Source organism: Giraffa tippelskirchi, chromosome 13 (assembly GCF_054371585.1).
Source record: "Giraffa tippelskirchi isolate mGirTip1 chromosome 13, T2T-mGirTip1v1.2.pri, whole genome shotgun sequence".
NCBI classification, from domain to species: domain Eukaryota; kingdom Metazoa; phylum Chordata; class Mammalia; order Artiodactyla; family Giraffidae; genus Giraffa; species Giraffa tippelskirchi.
Window position 1 is genome coordinate 62,445,153 of NC_137287.1, and position 22,392 is coordinate 62,467,544.

General features: G+C 43.4%; 1 protein-coding gene across 28 annotated transcripts in view; it reads left to right on the top strand.

Annotated features, from left to right (window-relative positions):
• Positions 1–22,392, top strand: part of PARD3 (par-3 family cell polarity regulator) — a 598,386-nt gene that overhangs the window by 108,087 nt on the left and 467,907 nt on the right. For 27 of the 28 annotated variants that reach the window (XM_081554391.1, XM_081554371.1, XM_081554384.1 and 24 more), the window contains one exon: positions 18,826–18,927. Coding sequence is in view for 23 of the 28 variants with exons in the window: in XM_081554371.1 (XP_081410497.1) it covers positions 18,826–18,927 (102 nt within the window). In the remaining 5 variants the exon portion in view is untranslated. Of the gene's footprint in view, positions 1–17,090; positions 17,231–18,825; positions 18,928–22,392 lie in introns of all 28 variants that reach the window. The other variant, XM_081554394.1, reaches the window with a different exon arrangement.

The window sequence follows — 22,392 nt, forward strand, 5'->3', positions numbered from 1 at the left end:
ATCAAGTTATTTAAATAGCTTATGGAGGTTAGGAACAGAGAGGTTTATTACATATAATTTAATTTTTTACAAACAACTTTAGAAAAGTACTAATAAATTTAGAAACATTTTACTAACAAAAATAGAAATGTATGAGCTTTTTTTTGAAAAACCTAGTCATGTAGGGAACTGAAGGGAAATAAAGAGCTTTGTCTCTACCATCATGAGAGAGTGGATGGTTCTACAAGTCCTTCAACGTGGGCATGATTTGGAAGGACATTTTAATTGCATGGAGAAAGTCGTAGACCACAATGCAGCTTCTAGATGTACTGCTCTGGGTTTACCCCACCCTTAAAAAGTGTTTTGTATAGAAAAATGTTTTAAACAGTATAGGATTTATTTTGTAGCATCCTCAAATTGCCTGTTTATTTTCTCATGAACACGAGTTTATTATAATTTCTTATTAAATTGTTCCCATGCTGAATATGAAGTATCAGTTAAGAATGCATTTTGCTTTGATTGGGGTGAAGAACTGTTTCCCTCCGCAGAGGGAAGGAACCTCTGCTCGCAGAGTGCACTCTGCTGGTGGCTCTGGGTTTTAGTAGTAGTCACAAATCCAGCATCCTCTAAGTAACAGAAGGAACGTGGGCTTGAGAGTCAAAGGCACTTTAGCACCCACTCCCAGCAGCAGCATCCCTTTGCCCTGGGGCCTAGAGTGTAAGGCAGCCCCTGAGGAGGGACGGAGCAGCCCCATCCCTGTCCTGCCTCCCCATCTTGGTCTTGCCTCCCCATCCTGGTCCTGCCTCCCTATCCCTATCATGCCTCCTCATCCCCATCCTGCATCCCCATCCCCGACCTGCCTCCCCATCCCTGTCCTGTATCCCCATCCTCATCCTGCCTCCCCATCCTGGTCCTGTCTCCCCATCTCTGTCCTGTCTCCCCATCCCAGTCCTGCCTCCCCATCCCCGTCCTGCCTCCTGATCCCAGTCCTGTATCCCCATCCCCGTCCTGCCTCCCCATCCCGGTCCTGCCTCCCCATCCCGGTCCTGCCTCCCCATCCCGGTCCTGCCTCCCCATCCCAGTCCTGTATCCCCATCCCCTTCCTGTGTCCCCATCCCCGTCCTGCCTCCCCATCCCGGTCCTGTCTCCCCATCCCCGTCCTGCCTCCCCATCCCGGTCCTGTCTCCCCATCCCCATCCTGCCTCCCCATCCCAGTCCTGTCTCCCCATCCCCTTCCTGGCTCCCTGTGGAGTTGCCAAGCCCAGGGCAATGGGTACCTTCAGTACCTCTGCTGCATCATTGTGATCAATACTTGAGTGTATTTTAAAACACAATGTACCAGGATAATGCAAAATTTATGAGGTAATTGGGTTTTCCCCACCACCTCCAAAACATTGAACTAGTGAAACTGAGAAGTTTCAAAGTTTTCTTGACATAATAAAGCCAAGATTAATTATTCTGATCTGACTGATACTTAATACATTATGTTTTTCACGAGATTGCTAGAATTATACAGTGATCGGAGTTGAAAGAAGTTGAAAGACGATTTCTGACAGAGAAAATCTGGGGAGTTAGTAAGGCACTGTGTTTGTTTAACGGGAAAAACTCCAGAAAGTCATAATAGGCGTGATGACTTTGCTGCTGCTTGCTGCTGCTGTGTGTGTTTCAGCTGTCAATGACTACTTTTCCTCTTATGGTTTTACATGTGAATCAAGGGCAGCCTCTACCCTTCAAGTCAATATACGTATTTGGCAAACAAGACCAGTGACCTAAGAACACCCTGCTCTTGGCTGTGCTTTGTTAAGATGATTATATTTTGGAATGGGGTTTTAAACAAGCTCTGCATATGCCAGATGCAGAAGCAAATAATTTGAAGTTAAAAGTTTTTGAGATGGAGGCCTTGAGAATGTGTCCTGACATGAGGAGGAAGTGTGAGTAGCCCTGCCCACACTGGAGATGGAGCAGCCAGGTCTTTCCCTCTGTCCCTGTCAGTCAAGATGCCTCCATGAATGCTTCCTGTGATTGTGGTTGGCAGGGACCCCTTGCACTGAACCAATTTACTCTTAAAATGTGCAGTAGATAAACTATAACTTGTTTTCTCTGTAGGTGACTTTCCCTGGAAGTCCAAGGGTGAAAGAAAGGGTGGTGGCGGTGGGTGAAATCTTACTTATTACTATTTAGAAAATAACAAAGCCAGTGTTTTTCTAGTGTTATAGCTTATATGATTGCAATTTAATATATGCTTCATTAAAGGTATTGGTATAACCCAAGTACACCTTTTTTTTTTTCATCTAACGCAGATTGGCAGTGATACTTAATGCTTTGTATCTTCCATCAGTTACTGAATCCACCTACTTGTTAGATCTCTCACATTCTTCTTCAGTCTTGTCCTGATTGGTGAAAGCATGACTTCTCACAGCTCCAGGAGATAATGCTCCAGCAGCCTCTGTGGCTTGAGCAGTGGAACCTCAGTGCCTTGCTGGCCTGTTGACCTTGTGGAGATTGAGTTCCGTGGTCACTTGGTCATCCCTTGTGCACACTGGACACTCACAGGGAGAGGGACCCCCTCCCCCCACCTCTCAGCCCCAATCCTGCCCCTCCTCATCCAACTCAGCCTGCTCACCCATCTTTGCAGGAAAGGGGTCAGTTCTTCCGTGTCCTCCTGCTTGCTGTCTTGCTAAACCCAGGTGCCAGTCAAACATCCCTGCAGCGTTAGCCTCCATCATTTTCCTTCTTTTCACATGGTTTAATTTACACTGTATTCTTTCCACAGTTGTTTGACTCTTTTCAAAGACAGCATGGAGATACAGGATAGAAAGGTTAGAATTCTGTTACTTTTAGAATGTAGTCTCCTCAGCCCTGGAATTGATTTCATTTGGTTGTCACTGGTTTTTGTGAAGAGTGGACCTTGCTTAGGATTTATATGTAACCTAGTCAAATTTGCTTCAATATCATATACCTTTCCATAAGCTTTGCCAAGGGGGCTTGAGTATTTGCTGTAGATTCAGAAATAATGCATCGCCCTTCTCAAGGTACTTCCATTGCCTTTTTGCTGTGATGGGGCTCAAAGTTGTGTCAAGTGCCCTCAAATCAGTCTGAAAATTTCTTTCTTAGTTCATAACATTGTGACTTCTCATTAAATGACAGTGACAGTCCTTAAAGGCAAATTATCTTATTTAAATTAAGATGGATTTTGCTTTCCTAAATAACTGGGCACATTTTTAGGACTCTAGTGGCATTTATATGTGTATCTATAGGTATTATTTTAGATGCGGTGAGAAGAATTTTTGACAAGGTACAAACAAAATGGTATCAATTCCAAGGCACTTTTTTTTTTTTCTCAAAAGTAAAGGGAAAAAAAGAAAAATGAGTGCCAGTAGTCTATGCTTTATTTATATTTACCCATGGGAGCAATTGTTTCCCACATATCTTGCACCATAAACTGAAATTTTGGTGCCAGTACCCTGGTGTGGGGTTCCTTCCAGAATGGAGACTGGTTTTTGCAGGAATGTCACGTGACTGTGAGATGGGCCCCAGAGAGGCTTTGTGTCAAAACAAACACTCACCTGGTCCAAATGGACTTTGCCTCTTGTTTGTAGGAGATTTTTAGTTAAGAATGGGCTCTGGTGTTGAGATGCTTGGATATGTTGATGTTATGCTACTTCAGTCTCCTGTGTGCTAGTCCAGGCTCTGCTGTGATGTGAACAGAGCCCTGTCTTGGTGGTGGGATGTGGTCAGAGGGCTGGGCTGGACACGCCTGATGCCGCCGGTATGTGGGGCTGGTGACTGAAAGGTGGGGATGCTTCTCTGGCTCACACAGCACATGTCAGACGGGTTTTCTGTTTTCCTTGTGGAGTCTTGTTGACCTGCTTTTCACTTTAGTCTTTTGATAAACAGAAAGTACTGCTGCAAGGCTGAGAGGGGGTGTCTGAAGGACTTTTACTGTTAAGCCCATATAGGATTTCATTTTAAAAAGAGGAGAGATGAGGCGTTGGAGAATGTAACCCAAGATAATCCCATGATCCTTACAACTTTGGAATTTTAACCAGTGTGACTAGGGGTCTTTCAAAATGCTTGTTGGATCTCAAACTGTGGGTTCACATGTGCAGCTTCTGTGGGTGACATCTTAGCTTGCTTAAATAGTTGTTTAGAGCAAACACAAAGCTGGAGATGATGTTTGGGTTGGGGGCTTGAATGTCAGTGAGTTCCACTCAGGTTTAGAGAGCCTCTTCTGCAGCCAGGCCCCTAGAGTTCCTGTGTGTGCGGCTCAGCTCCCCACATCCCGATCCTGTGAAGAGAGGAGTCGAATACAAGACTGGTGCTGAGGGTGTGTGTGTGTGTCATGTCTGGGCTTTACTCCCCGCTGTCCAAACATGCCATGTACATCTTGGCCTCCTCACCTTTGTCTGAAGATGTCCCCCCCTTGAGGGGACATAATTCCTTTGTGAAGTGTTCTTTGTCTCTGGTATTTGTTTTTGTAATTCCTGTACCACTTGGTTGGCATTTAATTTTGATACCTAGGAATTGTTAGTGAACTTTCCACACACCTGTAGTTTACCTCCCAAAGTTGATTTGAAGTCTTGGAGGGCAGGGGCCTCCATAGACCTGGCTGGACCCCTTTATCCTAAAACACAAGCTTGACTTTGAGGCTGAGCCTTAAGCTTTTCATTGGCTGGTGGCATGTCACATGCCATCCTGTCACTTGCAGCTGTTAAGCTGGGTAATAAGAGTACGGTGTTTTCAGTCATTAGGAGCCTCCTAATGGATGTTCTTTCATATCCTCAACTGTTCCTGCTGGCAGAACAGAACAGAACAGAACTGTTCCTGCTTCCAGAAACTTGGATGGGCCCGTAGCCTTGCTTCCTGCTTCCTACTCGGGATGGTGCAGAGCATGGTTCTGCTGCCATCAGAAGGCTCGCTGTGTTTGGAAAGGTGGATGGATCGACAGCTCAGAACTCTGCTATTGCCAGGACATATGTCTGTAAACATGTGCTCAGCAGAGGATGTTGTAGGTAGGGGAGCTTAGGTAGTTTTAATTTTGTATGACGAGTTGCTTTCAAGATCAGATTATGGTGGTTGTGAAAATGCTTATCTTCCTTCCACTTTGAAAAGGAGAGCTATTTGGAGTGTGTTCAATTTTTGTGTCTGCTTAAGCAATGTGTGACCCTCAGTGATAACTTACCTCCTTCATTGCTACACACACGGCCTCGAGTGGCTGCAGATAGGAAATGACTGTGCATCATTGGGCCACTGAGTCCCTGGGGTCTTTTCACTGCCTTTTCTTTGTGGCTCTTGATAGACAGGCTACCTGCCCACTGGGTGCCTGTGTCATTAAATCTGTGCCTTTGTGCCCAGTCCACTGTATCTATGCATCTTCAGTGCTTCACAAACCAGCTTTGCTTCTGTTTTGCTGTCTTCCCACCCTGTCTGATAAGTTTATAGTGACACAGTTTATTGTTGTTTGAGGTAGTCCATTTCATGCTTTAATTACTGGTTGTATAATTAGGTTTTGCCTGAGTTCCCAAACAGCCAATTTGTTTCTTTACTTCCATGCAGGATTTTTATCAGAGACTTTAGGTTGGATGCAGAATGTGTTGGGTCTGTGACTGCTATGTTTCCTGTTTTAGTGCTTCGATTGTACTCCTTAGCATTCTGTTTTGTTTCTTTGGAAACACTGTGCATCATATTTTCTTAGAAGTCATACATTGAAGGCACAGTTAACTAAATTTCAAATACCTCATAAAGGAAAACTTTACAAGGACAGCAAACTAACTGTGTATCTAAGGGACTAAGAAATGATATGGCATTAACCTCTATAATCTCCTCACATATTTCATAAAGGATCTTGAAGCCCTTTCTTTCAAATTCCCCCATTTCAAATGAATTTGAAATTGACCAGATGAAGCCAGACAAGTTTGTGAGTCACACTAGGGATTTTCAAGGAAAAATTTTAAGTGCCAACGCACTTGGAAACAGATGAGCAAAGGAATACAAATTGATCTTTGGTATGGGATCACCAGTAACACGTACCGATGAGTTTTGGGGTGTGGGGCTGTGTTTAAGTGACTTGGGACTAGGGGCCATTTGCTGCTGTAACCCTGTGTTTGTTCAGTGCCTTCCATTGAATAGATGCTCCATGAGTGTGTGAATCAGGTCCTGAGGCTTGATCAGGGTGATATTGTAAAACACGCACATCTTCAAGACACTGTTGTGAGTGCTATGGAGAGATAGGGCAGGAGACAAAATGAGATTGGAGACTGATGCTGTGCAGAGGTAGATGTTAGCAGGAATTGACATTTGGGTAAGCTTTCCATGGGGGAAAAGGTGCGAGTGGCTTTCCAGGAGGGTACGAACGAGCTATAGCAAGTCCGAGTGACAAGGAGATGCCGTGGATTCACCGGCCTGGATCTCGGTGTTTGTGGTGACTGTGCACTTTGTCTGTCTGTCACTCTCTTCTCTGCTGAAAATCATCCTAAAAGCCAATGCGTGTTCCTTGCCTGCAAATATGTCAATGGTAATGAGACTCCGAGAGGACTCTGGTCTCTGGCACATCTTTTGAAGATACCATCATAGCTCCCGCCCTGGACCCATGCTGGGAGTGTCCTGGGAGGAGGAGGGTGCTCCACCTCTGGCAGCAGCGGTCCCAGGACACACTGGGACAGGCCCCTCCACTCTCCCGAGTGCCTGCAGCTGGAGCCGCGTTCTGAGCACCAGCATCTGCTGTCCCCCGCCTTGGGACCACCCCTGTGATGTGGTGGTGCTGTGGCCCTCCCCGCCGGACCCTGCGCAGCGAGGGCTATGCCGCGTTTGAGTGTAGGGGCCACAGAGTGCGGCTGGATGGCTGTGTGCCCAGGCTTCTAAAAAGGAGACCCCAGGTAGGTGCAAGTTATCTATCAAAACCCACCGTTGCCTCACAGTCTCCTCTATTAGTTCAAGAGTCATTCTTCTGATTCAGTCCAGTTGGGTACTGCCAGATGTAAGGAATTAATTGTGGATTTTTAAGCAACTTGAGATAACATCTTTAAAGAAAAACTGGGAGGTGGTTTTTGGATTAAGTCATAGGATGGGGGAGCGGAGAGCTGCTTTGGGGTCAAATTTGGTTGGTTTGTTTTAGAATTCTGCGCTATTAGAGTTTATCATGTTTCAGGGAGGCTTTCTTTCCGTCGGAGAAATTCCTTTTGGTCTGAGTCAGCCTCTCTTGTTGGCTGGTTGGAGAGTAAATAGGAGAGGGGAGATATTTCTTTTGTGAAACTGGGTGAGAACCTTGAGGATCTCTTAGGTTGGTTATTTCTTTATAAACAGTAGAAAAACATTCAGCATCTTAGTTCACTTGAGAAGATCTCAGTTGTTGCCTAATCTGCACAGGTGCTGTGGGCTGCTGATGTCCCAGGGTGGGTCTCTGCCCTGAGGGGTCTGAGGCCTGGTTTTAATGGTTGTATGTGTGTGCTAAGTCGCTTCAGTTGTGTCTGACTCTTCACAACCTTATGGACTGTAGCTTGTCAGGCTCCTCTGTCCATAGGATTCTCCAGGCAAGAATACTGGAGTGGGTTGCCCTGTCCTCCTCCAGGGGATCTTCCCGACCCAGGGGTCTCTTATGTCTCTTGCATTGGCAGGCAGATACTTTACCACTAGCGCCACCTGGGAAGCCCTTTAATGGTTATGGGTTTTTTGCTTTTTTTCCTGCAGCTTGGAATCCAACACTTCCAGGTGCATGGCTGGAATGACATGCTTCTTAAATGTTTATGTCTTTATAGGTAACATGGGGGTAAAACATTACTTCCTTATACTGAAGTTAGTCAAGTCTATATATACATGTAGACTTAGGTTATATATTTTTCATTTTTTTTTTTTTTCCATTCTAAGTGAAAAAAAAAAAATGAAAGAAAGAAAAGAAAGGACTCTATCCTGATCAGTTTTTCCCTTCTTCCCGCGTCCTCCTGACAAATCCGTTTGATCTTTGTGCAAGAAGCAGTGTGTCCAAAAGAGCACAGCAGTCGCTGAGAAGTCAGAGTGACATCTGAGCTGAAACTTCCTTTCCTCCTTGATGATCTCAGACAAGTTGGGTTTCCTGCTCCCCTGGCCTCACATCTGCACATGGAGCCGGAAGCGTTTACCTTGAATGAGTGTCATGAAAACCATCGCTGTGCATGAGTGGCCCCACGGCTGGCCCCTCGTGGAGTCTGGGGAGGGTTACGGAGGCCCAGGGAGGCCCAGTGCAGGCACCCACCTTCAGCTCTCTGGTGGTCCCCAGGCCTGGAAGGAGAGGCTTGGAGCTGTGGAGAACACTCCTGTAGGTCCATGCTGGTTTTGGGTCTGAGAGGCTTGGAGCTGGGGAGAACACTCCTGTAGGTCCATGCTGGTTTCGGGTCTGAGAGGCTTGGAGCTGGGGAGAACACTCCTGTAGGTCCATGCTGGTTTCGGGTCTGAGAGGCTTGGAGCTGGGGAGAACACTCCTGTCGGTCCATGCTGGTTTCGGGTCTGAGAGGCTTGGAGCTGGGGAGAACACTCCTGTAGGTCCATGCTGGTTTTGGGTCTCAGCCTCATTAACTGTCTCATGCCCCTTCCCAGTGCCTCTGGCCCAACAGGTGACAGTACCGCCCACCCTTTGCCCTGGGCATCCTGACCCTCACCAGAATGTGATCGGGGAGGACATGGCTGGCCCCAGTAAGCTGTTGTCTGGCTCTCCTTTTTCTAGGTTGTAAGCAGGTGTGACCAGCATAAACTCGCTTCTGCCTGGTCTTCCAGGCCAGCGGTGCTGGGGACGCAGCTCTGCGTGTGAGCATGAAGGTGTTTCTGCAGGAAATTGGGTTCCTTTACATTGGAAGGATAGAGTACCTGGAAGGCTTGTTTCCCCACAGCTCAGGCCATCTGGAGTGTCAGCCAGGATAGTCACACTGAGGTTCTTGAGCGAGTTCTGAAGTCAGAGGATACAGGATGAAGGGGGCATTGATCCCAACAAGGTGCCCATGTCCATGGGGTTTCTTTTGGTGGTTAGGGGAGCATAAGCCTGTTTGTGGATTCTAGTTTTCTGAGAAAGTCTTGTTGAAATTTCTTTTTTTGTCCAATTGGGTTATTTATTATACATATTTTATACATTATTTGTGCAACAACGTGGTGTTTTGTTCATTGTTTTGTGCTAAAGAGAAGAAGATGGTCCCTGCATTTGGAGAACTTTTCTAGAGATAAAAAACATCACCATGCATGTGCAAGGAAATAGGCTATTATGTGACACATCTGTGGTCTAGATGAATGCTTTGGGATTGGGGGCCATTTCACAGGAAGGTGGTTGTGATCTTGGTCGGGAGAGGTATGGACAGCCTGGGTCACTGGAATCGTGGGGTGAATTCTCTCAGCTGTGTGGAGTGGAAGGAACCAGTATTTACTGAGCACCTGCTCTGTCTTGGGCTTGGCTCTGGGTGCTTGGGGTAGGATCCACAGAGAGCCCGGAAAAGCAGGCTTGGAGAGAGTGTTGAGTGCTTGGCCGAGGATGTTGGGTTTTAGTATTTAGGATGTAGTGAGTCACTGGAAGTGACTCATCACAGGGCAGGGACAGGATGAAATAGTTGTTTTCTGAAGATGAATGCAGTCTAAGGATGTGGAGAGGATTAAGAGAGGAGCCTGGAAGCAGTGAGATGAGTTAGAAGGTGATTCCATTATTGAGAACAAGAGAAGAAGGAAGGGGAAAGGAAGGGATGTGTTCACTTGTTACTTGAGGTGATAAAATTATAAAATACACATATATGTTTCTTATGGAAAATCAGAATTGTGTTTAGCAGTTCTTTCCTATTGTCTACGGCTGCATATTCCACTCTCTTCAGGCTAAAGATGAGATGATACCTTTCATGGTGTTCTGTGCACAGTATTTAAATTACTGTGCAGTGTTTCATGGATTATATGTCCTCAATTTCTAATTGTTGGGTGTGTAGCTGTTTTCCTATTTTGTACTACTGTTTATTAAAACATCTGATTTCCTATATACATCTTGACCATGTAGACAAACATTTTAAATTCCTGGGTCACGTACTGATCACTTCCAGGAAATCTTCCATTCATCAATTCTGTCATGATATGACAGATTCTTAATTGTCTCAGCTTTTTTTTTTTTTAATAAAATTTCTCTCCAGATGCAGGATCTACTCTAGTATCATACATTGCATCTAGATATTAGACAGTGTGCATTTTTAAAGAAGAAATCAGTGCAGTTGTGTTATTAAGGTCTCATATTCTGGACTTGTCTGGTTGTTTCCTTGTGGTGTCATTTGACTTGATTTTCTGTCCCCTGTATTTCCTGTGGGGAGGTGAGGTTTATGGCTTGATTAGGTTAAGTCAGAGGAGGATGGTACTGTCAGTAGGAATGAAGACAAAATGTTAATTTTAGGGGGAAGAGAAGGGATATAAGCTTCATAAATTAGAATTAAAATAGGACTTGATAAAAATATTGTCAGTTATCAGTTATTCCCAAATGGATATCCTTTTATTCATTGCATTAAAATTTCCTGGCAAGTAATCAAAACAAGCTCCCTGGGGAACTCAGACAGCTCCCAAAGTTGTGTCCAGTGAGAGAGGTTGATGTTTGGGTGTCGGGAGAGCTTTGAGGTGAAATGACTCTGAGAAAGAGTTTATATCTGACACTGACTGTGATTACATGTATAATCATCTATGTGATCATCACAGGAATGTGAAATATATATGTATGTATTCATGGTGATGTTTTTTAAGATGTGGTAACAAACATCTGTTTAATTTAAGAAATGTTCATGGGACTTCCCTGGCAGTCCAGTGGTTAGGACACCGCGCTTCCACTGCAGGGGGCACGGATCTGACAGCTGGTCAAGGGATTAAGATCCTGCATGCCACATGGTGTGGGAAAGAAAAGAAGTGTTCGTGAGAGCATGAGCCCATGAATTTGTGAGCTGAAACATAATAATAATAGTACCTAGAAGAAATAGAAAGCATTTCAGCCTTGAGAAGTTCTAATTCAGTAGAGCTGAGATTTGGAACTTCTGACTAGTAGTCAGGTGATGCTGATCCAGGATGGAATCCTACTTAGAGAACCATTGCTTCAACTAGGATGAGGTTCAAACTGTAATATAATACTTAGGTGAGTGGTTTTTCAAACTTGATTTTTTAAACAATCAGAGCTTTTTTATTAAAATAAATATTTTATGGACCTACTCACTATGCAAAACATTAAAAAATGATGCTATTGGGAAGAGATTGAGAGAACGGGCTGTAGGAAGAGGAACTGTGATGCTGCTGTTGGAAACCACCCATGTGGGTCTGAGAAAGGGCTAGGAATCATCGGCAGACCTGGGGCCCAGTCTTGGCTGACAGCGTTTATTAGTTGTGACTTCTTGGCAGCAATTTATGCTCTCTGAGTCTCAATTTTCTCATCTGAAAATGGGGGTTATAAACCCTTGCATCACATTAGATGGTGCACACAAATATAATGCAAATCTAACTGGGGGTTACTACATTCTCATTCTTGCCTTGGCTCTGTCCCAAGCCAACTCTGTGATCTTTGTTAGATGATTTCTATGGAGTCGAGCAGGAATTGGGGAGCATCCGTGGCTTGGGTGATGTCTTTGCTGTTATAAAAGTAGTGTCACAGGTACAGAGGTCAATCATGGGCTGTTTTCCCATATTGCTGGGCTAATGTGCGACTGTAGAGTAATTATGTGCTGGTTCTAATAAAGCAGAATGCCAGACAGTTATTTCCTTGAGGTTGGAATTTACCTTTGGCTTCAGGCTGCCTTTTTCTTTTTTGATCGACGTATTAAATGAAGCCGTCTACCCTTCAAGGGAGGCAGCAGGTTTGTGGTTTGCTCTGTTGTGTTGTGGTGGTGAGGTGGTGTCATGAGTGTTGGGTGTGGTTTGGGGTGTAAAAGGGGGGCAGCAGAGATTGATCAATTGATCTATAGATTTCAATTGAAAATATTCTTAAAAATCCCAGAAAATTCCAAAAGCATAGCTTGAATTTGCCATCCCCACAGATGACTATTTACACAGTTCTTGCATTGTTTTAGGTATTATACATCATCTAAAGTATACAGGAGGAGGTGGTAAGTTATATACTAATACTACATCATTTTGTACCAGGCATTGAGCATCTGTGGATTTTGCTGTCCCTGTAAGTCTTGGAACCCCATACTGAGGGAGGACTATATCATGTCTATCTTGAACTACCAATGTTCATTAAAAAAAAAAAAAAGAACTTTACAACATACTTAAAGTTTCTTGCTTTTGGTGTAAGTAGATTGGAAAGATACTTACCAAGATAATCTAGTATGAGGCATCAATCCTACTGACTTTCTATTGCTCTTTTACTGACTTTAAAGAGAATATGCTTTCTATTTGTGATATCATTACCAGTGACTTCATTTGTCTCTGCAACATAATTTTCCTTGGCTCATGGGATGGACAAATGCTAACCTTGAAGCCCTGTGCCACCATGCCCATTATTTTAAGGATGTTTTCAAACAATTTTTTGCCTTTTGGTTTCTGAACATTATAGATGTTCAGAGTCAAGTGGTTCTACCAGGATTCTCATGAAAAAGAGCGGCACCTCCTAGAGAAGTTGTCTTTTCCAACTTTGTGCCTGGTCCTTTCCATGTTCTCCTCCATATTTCTATGTGAGCAGTTACATTACTTCTTCTTTTTATCTGTCTTTTGACTTAGTGTGGAAGATTTAACCCTGTTTCACTGCCCTGTGTGTGCTTTGCCTCCCTCTCTCGCAACCACTTCTTGGATTTCTCTCTCTCTCTCTCACACACACACACACACACACACACACACAAATGTGATGTTTGATGTCACATTATTTTCTTTTAAACTGCTCAGAGCTGAACCACATAAGCTACCTTGATTACTCATTCTTTGACAACTTTTGTGTTTTCTCTGGAATGAACAATGCCCCCCCCACCTTGGTTGGTTTTTTGTGAACTTGCAGCTAATTCCATCCCAGCTTGGCCAGCTGTTAAGTAGCATCTCATTGTGTTGAACTGCATGGAGTCCTCTCCTGGCCTGTCTCGACGGCAGCTCCCACCATGACCTGCTCTTCCCACCCCTGGTAAGCATCCTGTGGGTTCTCTCATGGGTCTGTCCCCTGCTTCACATGCCATGGTGTCCTCATTCATGGTTAGGTCTTTGTTGGCATACATCTTCTAGTACTCACCTGAGAAAGAGAGAGGGTAACTTTTTGGTGACCCTTCATTTCTGAAAATGTTGTTTTCTACCGGCACTCATGCTTTACTGATACCTGGTCGGTGAGGTCTAGAATTCTATGTTGTATGACATTTCTCTTAGGAGTTTTGAAGTCAGTGTGCTGTTATCATATAGATTTTGGTGTTGCTCTTAATAAGGTCCAGCCCATTCTGATTTCTGACTCCTTTTCTTTTTGTTGTGGTGATTTGTTATTTTACTTTCTGGAAGTTCCTTCCTTTCTTCATTCCTTCATTCCATCCCTCCATTTCTGGGATCTGATTCTCCTAAAACCTCACCACCAACCTTTCCCAAATCTCCTCACTGAATGTAATCTTTTTCTCTTCAGAACTCACAAAGCATTTTTTTTAACTTCCTTATTTTGAAGGGGAGGAAAATTGCTTCACAGTGTTGTGAAGCGTCTCCCGTACATCAGCATGAGTCACCGGCAGGTATACATGCTTTCTTTCCCTCTTTAACCTTCACAACTCATTTTTATGTTTCATTTTATGACCCATGGTCTGTCTGTTTTTAACTGTTTTTTTTTTTATCTGATACATTTTAATTTCTCACAGTAGGTCATGATTGTCAGTGCTTATACTCAATTTTTTTTTTGGATCAATATGAATTTTCTAGTCATACGTTTCCAAGTCTATTCCCCTTTGAAGATTTGACAGGATATAGACCATTACTCGGAGAAGGCAATGGCATCCCACTCCAGTACTCTTGCCTGGAAAATCCCATGGACGAAGGAGCCTGGTAGGCTACAGTCCATGGGGTCGCTAAGAGTCGGATACGACTGAGCGACTTCACTTTCACTTTTCCCTTTCATGCACTGGAGAAGGAAATGGCAACCCACTCCAGTATTCTTGCCTGGAGAATCCCAGGGACAGTGGAGCCTGGTGGGCTGCCATCTATGGGGTCGCACAGAGTCGGACACGACTGAAGCGACTTAGCAGCAGCAGCAGCAGCAGCAGACCATTACTATACACCGTGATTGAGGCAAGAGTAGGGTACTGTTTCCATTTGCAGATGCTTTTCTTAAAACTCACATGGGCATAAAATATGCAGCCCTTGTGTGTCACCACTTGGAAAAACTCATTACCTTGTTGTACAGTGTGGTGTCTTGAGAGTCCCTTGGACAGCAAGGAGATCCAACCAGTCCATCCTAAAGGAAATCAGTCCTGAATATTCATTGGAAGGACTGATGCTGAAGCTGAAACTCCAATGCTTTGGCCACCTGATGGGAAGAACTGACTCATTGGTAAAGACCCTGATGCTGGGAAAGACTGAGGGCAGGAGGAGAAGGGGACAACAGAGGATGAGATGGTTGGGTGACATCACTGACTCAATGGACATGAATTTGAGTAAGCTCCAGGAGTTGGTGATGGACAGGGAGTCCTGACGTGCTCAGGTTCATGAGGTCGCAAAGAGTCAGACATGACTGGGCGACTGAACTGAACAGTGTGGTGATGCTCTTTGTGGAGTGGTGAGAGATTTCTTGAAATTTGGATAGGAATCATTCTTTCATTATGACCTTTTCTGTTTCTCTTTCTGTGTCCTGGGATAGAGTGGGCATCAGCACCCTTTGCAATTTGCATCTTATCAAATCTCTGTGCTTTCTTTCTAGCTGATCATGGAAACATCCCCTCCATCTTTTCCCCAGTCATTTTGGGTGAGAAGCAGTGATTCTGTGTGTGGGTTTGTCTCCTGGTTTCTTCTCTGGGCTCGGATCCATCTTGGGGAGTGTTGCCTGGAGGGGACATTTGCTTCTTGGTAGTCCTCTATCCAGCCACTTGTTGCGAACTTTGTCTCTCATTTCTGGATTTTTGTTCATCATAATGTAAACTTATTGTTACTGTTCAAATCTTTGGTTATTTTATATGTACATACTATAAGTGAAATGTTTTTAAAAAATTGTTAGTATTGTGTCACATTTATTTTTTAATCCAATGACAAGTCTACTGATTGTAGAATTAATGTTTTTGGCATTTTTAAAAGTGGCTTGTCACTGCTTTCTGTTCAGTTATATGTATGAGTTTCTATAGCCAGAACAGTAATGATTTCTGCTAGTAATTATTTCAGACTTAGTGCAAACTACAGTGAAGTAGAATCAATGAGTATGCTCCAACTTGTTTAGAAAACAAGTTTTTCTCATGGGTACTTGACTGTTCTTGAAAATACAGCTAGTCCTCTGGGTATTTAGAGAGGATTGTGTGGACAAAGGCTGTCAGTTAACATCTCCTGAGAGACAACTCTTCCAAGGAGATGTATTTCTCAGTGGCGAAGGACATCCTGGTTTTATTCACTCGTGGGAGGAGGTAATTTTCATGTGTGCTGCCCAGATCTGACTTGTTTTTGTGTCCTTTGCTCTGTTAGGATTACTGATGATTCCCACTCTGTGCCTTCTCTCCAAGTGGTTGTCTCCATTCAGCACATGGTATAGAGTGACATTTAATAAGTACCAGCCTGATGAATTCCTTGACATGGTGTTGTCATGGCTACTTTGGCATAGCTGACCGCTGAATCAGGACTTCTCTGGAGGCAGAAATCAACACCTGAATCTCAGAATTGGACACACCCTGATCCGACAGTTGAAGGATGATAAGCCGAGTTTGGAGGCTATTTCAAGGAGGAGGGAGTGACCAGCAGTGTCGAATTCTGCTGATAGACCAAGGAAGATGGGTCTTGAGAACTCACTAGCAACATGGAGGCTGTCGGTGACATTGATGGATGGTTTTGGTACTTGTGCTGGGGAGGAAGCCTGACTGTAATGGGGCTATAGGAGAAGAATCATGACAGATCTTTAAAAAATTTTGCTGTCAGGAGGATCAAAGTGTGGTAGCTCAAGGACAAAAATAGGATCCATAGAAGATTTCATACAATTATTTTAGCATCTGCAAAAATACAGTATTAACAACTTTTGAAGACTCCGAGTTGACATCTGAGTGCTATTTTCCATGCTGTTATGGTTTTTAAAAAATTAACTTTATTGAAGTATAGTTGATTTACACTGTTGTGTTAATTTCTACTGTATGACTGATTCAGTCACATACATATATACATCCTTTTCAAAAAATACTCTTTCCCATTAAGGTTTATCACAGGTACATTGACTATAGTTCCCTGTGCTATATAAGGGGACCTTGTTTTTCCATCTGATATATGCTAGTTTGCATCATACTGTTACGGTTTTTAGGAACTTTAACAGTAAGGCTGGAGATAGACTTTTAACCTTTCTTGGGATGTTCCAGTCAGGAGAAGCTCTTGGGGAAGAGGATGGCTGAGGAGTCTTGAGGGATGGAAATGGTCAGCCTGGGGGGTAAGTGGGGCTCCAAACATTGGGCACCGTGAGGCGGGGTGCATTTATACAGGACACAGTGCAGGCTGCGAGAGGGGAAGCGGTACAAAGGAAGCTGGACTGTGGTAGGTTCTCCAGTATCAATTTAAGAGATTGGAAAATCTTTACGAGGGAATTTATTTTCAGAGATTACCTCCAAATGTTATAGAAAGGCAGTAGATTATGATCTCATGTGGAAAGAGTGAGCAGGGTTAAGAGGCTTTAAGAATGTGTTTTATAAGCTGCATTTTAGAGGTCAGTCTGCTTCTGTGTTGGAGTAGGAAATGGCAACCCACTCCAGTATTCTTGCCTGGGAAATTCCATGGACAGAGGAGCCTGGCGTGCTCCATGGGATTGCAAACAATCGGACACAACTCAGCACGCACACACGCTGCTTTTGTGTACATAAAAGTGTTTTAGAAATGAAAGCGGATATTTAAGCTGGTTAGGTCATCCTGCTTGGGGGAAGCAGAGGACAGGGTGGATCTGATAAATGGCTGATATGATGGTAAGGACCACCTTCTCTTTGTTCACCCCCTGGGTTATTCATTCCTCCCCTTTTCTCTTGCAGAATGAATACCACTTGGGAAGGAAGAGTAGAAGTACAGTTTGTTTCAGGACTTTGTTCTTTAACAGCTCAACAAATCTAGAAATGAAAAATTCTGGAGCCTGGCTGGACTCACAGCAATGGGTTTCCTAAGAACTCTCTAGGTGACGTGATTAATATAACCAGGGAATTAGCCGAGTAAGGCCCATGTATGAAGGGAATGCCAAGAGAGGGGTGTGTGTGTGTGTCTGTGTGTGTGTGTGTGTGTGTGTGTCTGTGTGTGTCTGTGTGTGTGGACGCACGTGTGTGTTCTACAAGCTTACTGTCTGTGTTCTGGATGAACAGTTGATTTCAGTACTGAATCTCTTTCTCTGTTTAAATTTTTTGGCTGTGTGGCATCTTAGTTCCCCAACTGGAAGTGCTGAGTCTTAACCTCTGCACCTCCAGGGAATTCCCTGAATTTCCTTTTGAAGAAGTCTAGATAAATGAGGGTGCATGCAGAGCAACTGTGGAGTGTTGGCATAGTGGTTTCTACGATCATGTTTAATAACTTTGAGAACTGGAACCTGAACTGTTTTCTGTGCTGGTTAAAAAGTGACAGGGATTGATAAAACATGTTCCATTTTAATGATTCCCTTGGAGGGCTTTGGATTCCCTGGCTTCACCCTTGGAAAGTTTGAGTCAGTAGATATGGGGTAGGGTCCATAGTCTGTGTTTTTATTAATAACTGTCATTAATCTTGTGCCTCCTCCACCCCAGCCCTTCCTTTCAGAAAGAGCTGTACCTGACATTACTGTTTAAGTTGGTAAAATAGAGTGTTAACGTGAACTGAACTTTTTATTAGTAATTCTGTGCTATGGATGATTCAGTAGCTAATGGCAAAGGTTATAGTTTAGTGTATTTTCATTTTTGAGTATACAAATGAGAATGATTGTAGAAGCTGAAAAACAGCTATGTTTTTTCCTCACATCATTTTAGAACTTGGTTTGATGTTATATTCTGTGGTATATATGTTGTGTGTGTGCATGTGTATATGTGTACATGCATAAGTGTGCACACACACCCAGGTAGAAGTGTGTAACACTTCAAATGAAGTCCTTTGTCTTCCTTCTTCTGGAGCCCCACCCCTCAGGGATAAATATTAAAATGTTGGTGTGTATATCTGGGGACATTTTTATATGCACACATACGAGTATATGTAATTTTGTCTTTATAAAACAGACTCAAGCACACACGCTGTTCTGAGCTTGCTGTGTTCACTTCTGGTCTTAATATTCTTCTGTGTCAGTATATTTTAGACCTGTTTGTAGTGATTACTTAGAGCCAGCAAGGCAGACAGCCTCCTTTTCTTCAGATAGGCTGCAACACGAGTTTTTCAGACACACAGTATGTGTTGCTTGCTTATTAGAATGTCACAATAGATTGGATTGGGGAGATTATAAAGTATTTCATGTTGGACCATGGGAAACTCAGCACACTTCAGAGGAATTACTATTTTGTGTGCCGTGAGTTGTGCTGGTTGCTGCAGCTCCTATCACCATAGTATATTGGTGTCTGAGCCAAAGGGATGTACATGCATGAGTGACTCCATCATAAAAAAAGCAAAATGGACTCAACCAAACATAGGGAGCCACCTGAATTTTCATTCAAGTGCAGTATTGTTGATGAGGTCAGTTCCTTTTCATGGCAAGAGTTTATCCCAGTTTAAATTGTTGCGTTCCCTTTTGGTGGTGCTAACTTGCCGTATACTCTTGTGCAGGATCCAAACTACTGGATACAAGTGCATCGACTGGAACATGGAGATGGAGGAATTCTGGATCTTGACGACATCCTTTGTGATGTGGCAGATGACAAAGACAGAGTGAGTTCAAATCCAGGGAAGCGGCTCCGGTGCATTTTGTGAGGACTGTGGAGGGTGTGGGTGGAGGAGAGCACTTTCCTTTCTGTTTCAGACTCACGTACTTTAAAGAACATTTGGGTCACTCATACTGGTTTGTTTGTTTTATCGTAAGTATCATGAATCTTTGCTTTCCTGAACCCCGGGAACTCAATACTAGGTTTTGGGAATTTTTAAATTGCAGCGTTTTAAATGGAAACATTTTAAGAGGTTTCCATGCCATTCCCCCCTTATTTTTGCCAAATGTAACATCTTTCTTGACAACTCAGGCCTGTCATTATGATCACCATTTCTGTTTTGATCCCAGTGGCTGGCATTCCCTGGCTCCATTCCAGCGTCCTCCCAGTGGGCTTGGCTTCCAGGAAGCCACCCTTTCCTCTGTAGCTCCTCTTTGAGTAGTGTCATACTGCAACACTATCTTCACTGTCAGCACTTAAGCCGTGGTCTGGATCCACCTCCTGTCTGTCCTCACTGAGGGAGGGGCAGAGGAATGACTCAGAATGTGTTAGGAGTGTGAGGGGATGTTGGGCTCTGGCACAGGAATTAACAGATTCCACCCCCTCAAACCTCTCCCCCACCTTTTTTTTAAGGCAGCTGGTTAATATGATTTTATTTCAGTATTTATTAAAGTTTTAAATATAATCACATAAAAACTAAACATTTCAAAAAGTGTGAAGTATTAGAAAGTTAATGAGTGCCATTGATCTTTCCATGCAAACAATCTCTTTTGCTGAGATAAGCAATACCAGTTCTGCAGCTGGCAATATGCATAATATGATACTCTACCAGAGTTTAAAAATAGGCTTGATCAAGAGACTGCATGTGATAAAACTGAAGTAGTGCAAATTCTTGATTGGCTGAGGTGCTGACTTGAGCAGGCTGTGGCCACGCCCCCTCATGTTTGACGGGCAGTGAGATGATGGGGAGGACTGGCGGCCACATCCTCACCTGTTCATCATGGCCTGTGATAGCTCAGGGTGGGCTCCACAGTGATGTTACGTCATAGAATCAAGGAAGGTAAATCTCCCAGCGATCACTCCTGTTCCTCCCAGGTGATCAGTCCAACCACTGGCCCCTTGCCTCCTGGGCTGTGGGCTGCTACGTCTTCTTTACATCTACATTCCCGACAGTTAGCATGGTGCCTGGCTTGGAACTGGCATTTGTCTTATGTGTTTTCTTGAAATCTTAAGGAAAAGGAAAATTTCCAAGTACCAGGTATTGTGTAACGTCACAGATATTTGATTCACTAGCACCTGCCATAGTGGGGTTTGTCCCCTGCAGCTCCCATGGGTTGGGAGCACATTGTGTTGAAAATACAGAACTTTCCTGCCCATATGTGATTTGCTGCTGTTTCTCCAGGTGTCAGTTCTCCTCGTGAGGCTCCAGGAGCAAGAGGCTCTCAAGTCCTTTTGCTGCAATCCACATGAAGAGGCCCCTCTTGAGACTCAAATTACAGTCATTTTATTATGCAGCTCAGCTCCAGAACTTATGAAGAATTTAAACAGGTGTCCTTTCCCAGTCATAATGCTGCAAAGAGATGAGCTAATGTTGTATTGATCTTTTAATATTTTTTCTTCTCCCTTCCTCTTCCTTCTTTGCTTTTTTCGGTTGTTTTTCTTCTGTAAGATAATATGGCTTCTTGTTCAGAAAGAGAAAAATACTGTCAAGGACATAGCTACCTGTGACCCCATTGCTGCCTGAAGCTCGTTACTGCTGCTGTTTGAGTGGGCTTTGTTTTTCCTGACACTTTTTTCCTTCAGATACACACACACTTTTTCTCTTAAATAGGAGCGAGTGAGTAGTAGCCTGCCTTTTTGGAGTTGCTTATAAATATATTTCCTGTCCATTGATGGTGACTTTGCTGACAGAGCTGCACAGTGTTCTGTTTTAGGGAGTTTTGTGCTGGTTCATTCTTCTTGGTTTGGATTCTTGGATTTCTGTGGAGGAGGCCCTGGGGTCCTGGGGGTGTCCCTGCCCCCAGTGGCAGTGATGAGCATGCCTGTTTCTCCACCTGTTTCCTTTCAATTGAAGTATAGTTAATTTACAATTTTGTGTTAGTTTCATGTGTACAGCAGAGTGATTCAGTTACATTTGTGTATATATTCTTTTCCGATATTCCATTATCGGTTATTACAGGATTTTGAAAACTATTTCTTTTCTGGGTAGAGCACAAATGTAGATTTCCCCCAAGTTGGTACCTTTTCACTCTACATTTTGACTTTATATCCAAGTAAAGAGAGTGAGTAAGAACTGGCTCTGAGATTGCCTCCATGCCGTGTCATGCCCTGGTGTGTTGTCGGGACCGCGGTTGCCATAGGAGCAGGATGATATAGCACCTGGTGGGTTCATGAAGCACCCCCATCAGCGTTCACACTCTAGACACAGTTCACATTCTGAGTCAGTATTGAGACGTAGGTGTTATTGAGTTACTGACTTTGGGATATTGAGACTTATTTTACATCCCAGTATATGGTCTTTTTGGTGGGTGTGTTCAGAGAGAGAGGAAGAGAGAGGGAGCGATAAGGAGAGAAAGAGAAGGTGGGGGTAGGGGGAGAGAAAGAAAAAAGAAAAGAGAGGGAGAGGGAGAATAAGGCAAACTGTGATCTAAAACAGTTGCATATTCAAATCATAGGGTATTTAATAAACTGTGTTTTAGATTTTATATTCTTATGTCAATTTGATGATGCTGAATCTACATTTTCTGGAATCTTTTTTTATATATCCTTTATAGGTCAAAAAATATATTTTTAACCTGAGAAAGAAATACTTAAGATATTAGTAAGAGAAATAAGTTTTCAGACAACTTTATATCATATAGATTAAATTTAGTTTTCAAAGAGAAAAATACCACTGACTAAAATAGTTTTTAAATCATTGTTTTATTTGTTCAGAAATATTTAAATGTGTGTGTGCCTGCATGTGTGTTAGCCGCTTAGTTGTGTCCAAATCTTTGTGACCCCATGGACTGTAGCCCACCAGGCTCTTCTGTCCATGGGATTCTCCAGACAAGAATACTGGAGCAGGTAGCTATTGCCTTCTCCAGGGGATCTTCCCAACCCAGGGATTGAACCCAGGTCTTCTGCAATGCAGGCAGATTCTTTACCATCTGAGCCATAAGAGAAGCCCAAATATGTGTATGTATATAATTAATTTAAGTTTTCAAAGGAGCATCTTCATGGACCCACTTTAAGTTATAACTAAAAAAATATAACTAATCCAGAATCTCAGCACCACACGAGTGTTGGTGGGTGATTGTTGTATTATTTTGTGTATTATTTTGAGTTCAAAGAGAAGTGTATTATTGAGAGTTTATTATTTGAAATGATAAAGTTATTCAAAGTGAGGGATCGTGTGTAGTCAGCTGCATGGCTGTTTTCCATGGTTCTGAAATTTGATTCTGTATAATCACCTTGGAGTGTTTTCAACTTT